The sequence below is a fragment of the Pteropus vampyrus genome, unplaced genomic scaffold, assembly GCF_000151845.1.
Source record: "Pteropus vampyrus isolate Shadow unplaced genomic scaffold, Pvam_2.0 Scaffold9, whole genome shotgun sequence".
NCBI classification, from domain to species: domain Eukaryota; kingdom Metazoa; phylum Chordata; class Mammalia; order Chiroptera; family Pteropodidae; genus Pteropus; species Pteropus vampyrus.
Genome location: NW_011888790.1, coordinates 867,409 through 877,355, shown reverse-complemented (window position 1 = coordinate 877,355; position 9,947 = coordinate 867,409). Strand labels below are relative to the sequence as shown.

At 36.4% G+C, this 9,947-nt stretch overlaps 1 protein-coding gene across 1 annotated transcript in view; it reads left to right on the top strand.

The window, feature by feature from the left end:
• The window catches only part of CUNH12orf56 (chromosome unknown C12orf56 homolog), a 69,372-nt gene that overhangs the window by 19,763 nt on the left and 39,662 nt on the right, over positions 1-9,947 (top strand). Inside the window, exons 2-3 of the mRNA XM_011375072.2 lie at positions 4,720-4,879; positions 5,345-5,351. Coding sequence (XP_011373374.1) covers positions 4,720-4,879; positions 5,345-5,351 — 167 coding nt within the window. The remainder of the gene's footprint in view (positions 1-4,719; positions 4,880-5,344; positions 5,352-9,947) is intronic.

Below are 9,947 nucleotides of genomic sequence, written 5' to 3'. Positions count from 1 at the left end.
CTTTTGGCTGAAATATGGAAGATCTAGCTTTTGAATTTCCTAAAGATGTCTCTGATGTAAATGGAAAAAATTTCTTCCTGATAACACCATGTCTAAAATACATTGCTAGCAAGGGACTGAGTTCAGCTCTCTCCCTTTTAAGAGCTTGCTTTTCTTCCTTCAGGCACTGACAGCATATTCATTGGACTAAATGTCCTTGCCCTTAGTACCCGTGCTGACAGTAGAGAAGCTTTCTAGTCAGAAAACTCTTTACTCCCCTTGGATGCATAAATTTAGCCCACCTTAGCTCCTGAGTGGTGCTGAAGGGTGGAGGGGGGTTGAGTTGAGAGAGGAAGTGAGAGAGAGAAATCACTTTCCTTATTTTAACACTTTGTCCTTGTAAGTCAAGTCCAAATTGAAAAAAAATGTGTTTGGTCTTGCTACTGAGGTTACGATTGTTAGATGAGCCAAAAAGAGAGAACAGGGGAAGTAAAAGTGACTTGGGACTACTATCGTTCAGTTACTTTGTTTATCCATCATCATCCCTCCTTTTACAGACTCAGATGCATCCCCTTGGCTGTGTAACAGTCATCAGTGTAATCATCTACCACCTCCCCTACAGTGATGGAGGCCTTATAGTGTGCATAGAAATGCCTTTTAAAAAGTTAGGTTGCTGTAAGCAAACTGTCTTCATGAATCATATTGTCCTTAGTATCCCCCCTCTTCCCCATTTAGTTCTTTGGTGATAAATTTTCAGAAAAGAATGGACACATTTGTGTTTACGACTATGTGATGTCAGGACTACCAATCAAAATATTTTTTTAATAAAAATCAGCCAAACAGCTTTCTTTAACATAGTATGTAGATGATTCTTAGAATTAAAATAAATAAAAATTATATACTTATAATCTGTTAAAAACAAGACAACAGGCCCCAAATGAAGTCACTTATGCTAAGCTCTACACTGCCAAACTGTGACTTAATTACAGTTTCGGCTCGTCCAGAAATGGAATCTTAAACCAGTCATTCAGGAATCACCTTGTTACTAGTCCAAAGTCTGTATGCTTGATGCTTTGAAAGGCCAAACTCAAAACATTAGAGTTTAGAGTAAGGAAAGTTTTACTGATTGAGAAGGTGTCAACTAAGATGGGAGCCCTAGTGGTTCCTCAAATCCATTTTACAAAAGCACAGAGCTCAGGCTTCTTTTATGTCAAGAGAAAAGGAAATGGGAGGAGCTGTCTTTGTAAAGCTCAAGCTGCAAGCAGAATTCCTCTAATGATTAGAAGCTATTAGACTGAGGCTTTGGGAACAAAGCAGGCTTGAAAAAGATGGAGCCAAAGAGAGACTAGCATTTCACTCAGTTACAACCGGATCAGCACTAGTTAGATACTATCTTCCTGAAAGACCCTGGTCATTCCCTGAAGGAAAGTAACCTTGCAATAACCAACCTACCTTTTTTTGCCTAGTATAACTTCCTTGTTCTCACTTCCACTGCCTATACAAGTCTTTCATTTTGTGCAGCTCCTCAGATCTCCTTTCTCTCTGCTAGATTGGATACTGTCCAATCTAAATCAATTTTTGCTCAAATAAACTCAAATTTTTACATATGCCTCAGTTTATCTTTTAACAAATTCCACCATCCAGAGGTAACAACAGTTAACCATACAAACAAGAAAATTTGTTGTACAATATTTCAAACTGTGTTCTATGCATTAACACGCATGGGGCCATGCTCCACGTACTGTTTTGTAATCTCTTTTACTTTACAGCATAACATGGACATTTCCATGCCAATGAATACAGAAGAAGTTTACATAAAGATTTTATATGTATGTATAGCGTATTTAAGGAAGGGATTATGTCTTGAGTGACAAAGCTAACCAAATTTGATGATTACAGCAGCTAAAAAGAGATCTGGTTCTACTTCCTCCCACAAAAAGGAATTAGCATAATTTGACAGAAACTCTGATATAATGAATCCAGCTGTTTAATTACTATTTGGATTCCAGTCTTGTTTTCAGAAAAAATACATCTATCTCTCCCTGAAAAAAATCCCTATCACTGACCACTAGTAGAGCTGTGTTCTTAAACTTTAGTTGTTTTTGTAAAATTGGCTTTGGAAACAGATTGCTTTGTCTTGTAATTCTAGTTCCACCATTTACTAGTTTTGTGAAGTTAACTCTCTGAACCTGTTTCTTCATTGCAAAATGGAGTTAATAATAACTATTTCACAGATTTATTGTGAGTATTATCATATAAGATGGTATGTGCTGCATTCTATAAACTGTGATTATTATTCAAGTTATTAAAAATACTGTCTCCCTCTGAAACTGTTAATCAGCAACCTGACTCAGAAATATTTACATATTCATTTACATTCAGTCTCTACTTAAAGCATGCTTTTTATCAAATCAATACTAAATAGTCTTGGAATCACAGCCAGTTAGACCAAAGTCTTAAGGAACACTCTCCCTATAGACTACAGAAGGATTAGAGAACTAATTGTAAAAGAGGAAACTGGAAAGGAAATGGAAAGCATAGGTGAATATTTATCTGATTTCAGGGTATAAAAGGCATTTCTAAGTATAAATCAAGGGAAGAAATGAAAAGGACAGAAGTTGATGGATTTACCACTTAGAAATTTTAAGTTTCTACATGTTTTTCTTTAAAAAAAAAAAAAACCACATAAAAAAGTTTTCTACAAATCACAGCATTGTAAAATAACTCTGACAATGAAAGGCATAGAAAACCTGGATGGGTAAGCTAAACAGAACATCTACTAATCTTTTATTTCCCCATTTCAAAGTCTTCCACAAATTTCCCTGACAGTCTGTCCCACAACCACCATCATAATAATCTCAAAGAAAAGATTGTTCTTAAACACAAAATAAGGCTCTTTTAGATTATCCTGATTATTTACATAGGTGTGGCAAAAATGTTAATTTACCATATATTTGAAAATTTAGGGTATTGAACAACTATTGCGACCATAATTTAACTTCTGTCTGGATGTTTTCACAATATATATAAGGTTAGACTTTCAAGAAACTTACTATTTGCTTTCCGAAGGTTGGGAAATCAAGCCCAAGAAACTCTCACCACCAGTTTATCCTGAGGTACCTATAAATTTGAGTGAATTCTGAGGTCCTGAAATTTCTTCTGGAGTCCTGGAAATCCTGACTCAGTCTACTGGTGTAGTCTGAGAATCTGAGAGTTGTCTAAGTAATGTCAGCTCAGCCATGAAGTGTTAATAGTTTGAAGAACCTAGCTCAATCCTTTTTCCAGGAGGCTCTGAGACTTCCCTTTGTTGAAAACACAAACGCTGACTTTTAGCATAGAGTAGAATCTTAAAGCAAGCATTACAATAAAAAACTATCTATAGTAGATAGAGACTTCAAATGGCTGTGGTTAGTTTATTATTGAGAACTTTCAAATGTGAAAGGTCTGGTAAGTCTTCATATTAAGAACAGGCAACTGACAGGATAATTTGGTTGTTCCTACGTCATGCAAAACAAAGATAATAAAGCCACTGCAAAAAAAAAAAAAAAAAAGTGATGAAGCCTGTTCTCAAAATCAGCAAAAGTTACTCTGATTCATAAAACTCAATGAACATAATTTATATAGAGTCTTGAATATAACAATGCTGAGATATTGTGTGTATAAATATACATATATAAATAATATGCCAAGAATATACCAACTACAAACTAAATATATCAAATAAAGAGATTCAGTAAGTCTGAAGTGGGCCTAGATAGCTGTAGTTTTTACAAACTGCATAGGTAAGACTGACATAATTCCCCATTAAAAATTTAGTAGTCTAGAAGGTAGTAAATTCAAATTAAAAACAAGGCTGTCACAAGTCAACATTTTACATAATGGCTGAAATTATGACTGATAACATTATACTGCTATTGCCTACTATGATAAGGTCAAGCACTGCCAAGACTCTGATAATAAATGCATAGCATGGATAGGAAGGGTACTGGTAAATCTCCAGAGACTTCCCATAAACCGTTAAATTCCTGAAATATTTATACTATTTTACCTATGCAAATTTAACCTAATGAAGGCCAAGCATCATTTTTGATTAGACAACTCTTCCTATGAAATTTACAGTAATAAATAGACCAAATAAACCTACTTATTCAAGCGTTTCTCTTTTTATAAGGTAAAAAGAACAAATCTTTGTGATTTTTTTTTAGGGACCCCTTGGGAAAAGTATTTATTGAGACCTTTTCCCTTTTTAATCAAGAATAGAAAATGGAGCACTTTGGAGAGAAGAGGAAGCTATTTAGGAGCAGAAAATTTCCAATAATTCAACTTAGACGTCTGTATTCATGGAATCTTTGTAGGCTGTTCCTATGAATGAACACTGTCTCCAGCATAGAAAAATCCCAGTTTAAACCCAATTAATTTTACATTTTTGAGACCTTTTAAATAATCTTTTTTCAAAATGGAAGTGAGGAGGGATATATTTTAACAAAAACACTGTTACTATTTATTTAGCAATCCTATAGTGTAAATAGTTTCTTGTGTTCTGTTGCTGAGCACATTTTTAGTCAAGACTAAAACAAATAGAGGAGGAATTGGGAAACCTAACAACAAGAAGAGGAATGATTTCCCAGGGGAAAAAATAGAAAGAATGCAGTTTAAACTTACCCTAAGCTTTGGGGGATTTCTTATACTAGAATACATACGCAATTGTATTTGTCTTCAGTCAGCTCAATTTTTTTTCAGATTGATGATTACCCAGAATTTTTGAGTCCACAAGATAGAGAAACCAACCAACACATTCGTATCATCTATTCAACTGTTTTGAAAAAAGAGTATGAAAGATCAAAAGGTGTCAGGAAATTCTTATTTCCATTTCATCATGCCAATGCTAACAACAAAAAAGGTATGTAATATATTTCTTAAAGTGACACATGAAAAGATATGTTTCTATATAAGACAAAGAAGATAATGTTCTTTTTTCCTCCCCAGCTTTACTGAAGTATGACTGACATAAAATTTGTATATATTTAAGGTATACAGTGTGATGTTTCGATATCTGTATATGTTGTAAAATGATTACCACAATCAGGCTAATTATATTATCCATCACCTCACATAGTTACCTTTGTGTGTGTGTGTGTGTGTGTGTTTCTGTGTGGTGAGAACATTTAAGATCTACTTTCTTTGCAGATTTCAAGTATTATTATTATTAACTATAGTCAACATGGTGTACATTTGGGTCTCTGGAACTTATTTATCTTATAACTGAAAGTTTGTTCCCTTTGACCAACATTTACCTCTTCCCCCAACCCCCAGCCTCTGATAACCACCATTCTACTCTCTGTTACTATAAATTCCCCTTTTTTAGATTCCATGTAAGTGAATTTATGCTGTATTTGTCTTTCTGTGCCTGGTTTAGTTCACTTACACAATGTCCTCCAAGTTCATCTATGTTGTTGCAAATGGCAGAATTTCCTTATTCTTCAAGGCTGAATAATATTGCAGCGTGTGTGTGCACGTGTGCGTGTGCGCACATGCACACGTTTTCTTTATCCATTCATCTGTTGCCAGACACTAAGTTGTTTCCATGTCTTGGCTACTGTAAATAATGCTGCTATGAACATGGGAGTGTAGATATCTGAGATAATGGTTTTATTTCCTTTAGATATATACCCACAATTTGGATTGCTGAATCACATGGTAGTTTAATTTTAATTTTTTTTTTAGTTTTTTAATTTTCGAGGAACCTCCATACTGGTTTCCAGAATGACTGTAACAATTTACATTCCCATCAACAGTGCACATCTTTGCCAACACTTGCTATCTTTTGACTTTTTATATAACACGCAGTTGTCCTATAAGTATAAAGTGTTTTTACATTGTAGTTTTGATTTGTAAAATCCTGGTGATTACTGGGATACTGATAAGATAATGTTCTTTACAGTGAGGATGAGCTGACCAGTCTGGTATCAGCAGCACAATGCCAAGGGATAGTTTGCCAGGAATAAGGAAGGATATACAGAAAAGAAGGAAAGAATAGAAAGAAATGAGGGAGGGAAGGAAAGAGGGAGCAAAAAGAAAAGAAGACAAAAAGAAAGAGGGTGCGCACTAAATATTGGTTTTAAAAAAAAGAATGGGTTAGAATCTGGATTCCATTTGGTTAGTTCTTGTTTGACTTTAATAATCTTGCTAACACCACAGATTTTAATGAAAAACCTGGTGAAAAAGTGCAGCGTAACCAGAAAGACTGTGATCCTAGCTTAAGGAAAATTTCTGATAGTCATCTTTGTGAACCCTCTCACCAGCAAGGGAAGCTACAAGGTCCCGCCCTGATAATTACAATTTATTGCAGTTATAATAACATTTATTCTTTATTCAAAAATATTTGTTGGGAATCTTTTCACCTAAGAATTGTGATACATACCTAGATAAAAAGATGAAAAATCACCTTTAGATTCTGTTTTCAGGGAGCTCAGTGATTGGTGCAGGGGATTTTTCTGCTGTGCCCAAGGAGATCTGGAAAATCCACAGTGAAGTGGGGAGAGAGGGGGAGGGTGAGAAGTCAGGGCGCCCAGCACTCACCTGTCTCGAGCAAAGCTTCCTTGCTTTTATGTTCCACATTTTGGGCTTTACCTAAATGTTTCTTGTGAATTAGTTTTAAAAATCAAAGGATGAATGGATAAAAATAAAATAGAACATATAGTTTAGCATTACACTGTTTACTTTCATGGTCTTATATATATATATGTACATGTATATGACATGTACATGTATGTAAAGGAGCCCTTTAGGGTATTGATCCTATGATTGGGAGTTGGTGAAAAGCAGTGAAAAAGAACATGGACTTTGGACTTAGCTAAGCTCAGGTTTGAATCTTGGCTCTTAACTTTCCTGGCTGTGTGACCTCTGCAAGTCACTTAACCTTCGTGAGCATCAATTTCCTCATCTCTGTTATTAGCTTCACAGGGTCCTTTTATTAACATGAAATAATGTGAGCCGGGCTGGGCACACAGCAGGAAAGCAATTAGCTCTGAAGACTGCACCTGTAGCCTAGGAGAAGGGTAGAATGTGGTCCAAGGTGGCTCCTGGAGAGGACCTTCTACTTCTGTCATCTGTCCAGTGTAGCTAGACGGGGCTGTACCAGCCCATTCACTCGTCACTAGATTTCACTCCAAGTCATACTCAGTGTTTGTACACTCTCGTGGACGAGCACTTTTTCACACTAACACTCTATGGCATGACAACAGTTTGTAGAAGTTGTTGTAATTAGCAGACTTGTTAAATCCCTGGGTGCTCACCCAGTCTCTTGGCACACTAATTAGAAGATCTAACTGGTGCTGCTTGCCTTAAATACATATTTATCCTTGTCCACAGGCATAATTATTCTTGGCTTTTTTAATTCTCTCAAGAAGACAAAAACACATATTAAAGAGGCCAATTACAGGTAGAAATTTTATGACATTTAAATTCTTAGAAACTTTGCAAATGATGTTAAAAGCAGTGAAGAGTTTTTAAAAAACAACCTTGTGTCCATGTGCATGGCTACTCACAGAATTACACCTCTACATACTTGTGTTTTACCTTCATCTCTGAAGGTATCATCTGGCACTTTTATGCAAGGACTTTTGAAAACAAAACTGCCGCTGTCACAGGGGTCATACATAGCACACAGAGGAGAGAAAACAGTCCCCCTTTCCAGCATGCTGACAGTGATGCTTCCTGTTCTCCAAGCTGCTTGTTCCCTGGATTCAGACTCCCATAGTTCACCTCCTAGGCGTTCTGTAATATGTGGTCCTGAAGCAAGAGACAGGCTCAAAGCTGTCTGACCATCTATCTGACAATAGTCATTACTAAACTCCTTAATCTTAATGATGATGTCATGCCTAGAGAAGTAGCACACGTTAACTACGGACCATTTAAATGAAGATAATTATTAGGGCCGATGCCGAACCTCTTGGGTGAAAGCCTAGGGAATATTTGTGTCATGTGGCAAAGGTGCTCACACTCCAATCAACTGAATCATCTTAACAAAGGAAGCTCAAAATTGCAAATCATTTATAATAAAAATTCTTAGTTTAATCATCACACTTTTAACAGGGCTCCTAATTAGGCCCAACTTTTCTGGAGATACAGAGGGAAAGAGGCTTTTCTCAATACTATACATGTGTGCTTATATGGGCCACAGTTAGCACTCTGAATTGTACTTTTTATATTTAGATGAAAGAGGAAGGTTATCAAACTCTAAATGAATAGTGCTAACGGGAGCAGAGTGACAGTGGTGAACTGTATTAGTAGCTAAAGCTCTAAAATGAATCGGGTTATTATTAGTTCCTTAGTTTCAGGTACATTCTAGAACAGCACTATCCAATAGAACTTTCTGCAGTGATGGCATTGTTCTATATCTAGTCTAATTATGTTTAACACAGTAGCAACCAGCTACCTGTGGCCACTGAACACTTGAGATGTGACTAGTGCTACAAGTGATTTTTAATTAATTAATTTTTTAAAATTTAAATTTAAATAGCCACAACTGGCTACACCAAATTAGTCACTGCAGCTCTAGAATCATAAAAAAGACCTTATGGACTTTAGTGTCATATTTTGAAAAACTAGTGTAAAGTGAAGACTAATCTCCAAACCGGAATGAAACATAATAATTTAATGAAACATAAATTGAACCAAAGTTTACATATACATATATACAATTTTTATTTTAAACCTAAAGTGTAGACATTTTCCAAAACCAATAATGTGAGATAAAACTAAATCAACAAGACACCAATACGTCTCTCAGGTTTTGTGGATAATTTTTACATAAGCTTAGCAGTCTTCCCCACTGAGATAGGATTTGACAAATATAACTGAATTTCTTGCAGTTAACAAAGCAGATGCATTCTTTTTGTAGTGTTGCTTTTAAAAGTGTCCCTCAACTGACAAGCACTGCTGATCATGCCATCAGATAGATAGATATACATTGTGCTAAATGGCTGAAGGACTTTATATACAAGCTACTGTGAAATGACTACTATTAGAAGTGTCTATGATGACTGGGGTCTTAAACATTTATGTATTAGTAAAGGTTCATAGCTTCCAAGTAAAAAAAATGATTCTGCCTATCTTAATGCCAAAAGAAGGTCACTGGAAGGGTTTTGGAATCTCTTAGAGAATCAATAGGGGAACAGAAGAACCAAATAGTGGAGACCAGAAACCAGGGGCCTGTTCTAGGGCCTTAAGAGCCTGTGAAGGACCTTCTTCTAGGGTCCAGCCAGCTCCAAAGACTCCTAGCTCTGCCTCTCGGGTCCAAATGTCACGAGTCTAGGGGGAGACACTGATCGGCCCAACTTGGATCAGAAGTCTACCCCTAGACCAGTCAGCTCTGGCTAGGGCAGGGGTGGATTCTAGGTTTTGTGGGGACTACATATAATCTGCAGAGCCCTCTTTAAGAAAAAGAGTTAAAACACCAACTACAATGACTGCAGCACTCTGAAGAAACCTGGGCAGAAGAAATCACATATATTAAGTGCCTATGGCCACTCCCAAGAGGGGAAGTGAGACCAAAGAAAAACTGATGTGGGAAGAGCCTATGGTCTTAAATGATGGTGGTTGAAAGGTCTTTCTTTTACATATTTTATAAAAACATTTGACCATGTGAGCACATGGTTAGGGCCTCTCCTAAGACTTTGGAAGGAACTTGTGCAAGTGAGGGGACTAAAGCTTAATCATCATCAATTTCATGGAAACAGTATCTTCTTTTTAAGGATGGGGCACTGTGGTAACAGGAAGAGGAAAGTTTCATAAAGAAGGAAGGTGCTGGGAAGACAAAATGACAGATGACCAGTATACCTTGACCCCTCCAACAGTCATCTCATGTAGCTGCAGGTTCCTGAAGAACAAACACTTTTTATCATCAAGTCTTTTGCCTCAAATCCCTAGGTGGTTTCCAATTCTGATGAGTTATGCTGGACTTCAAG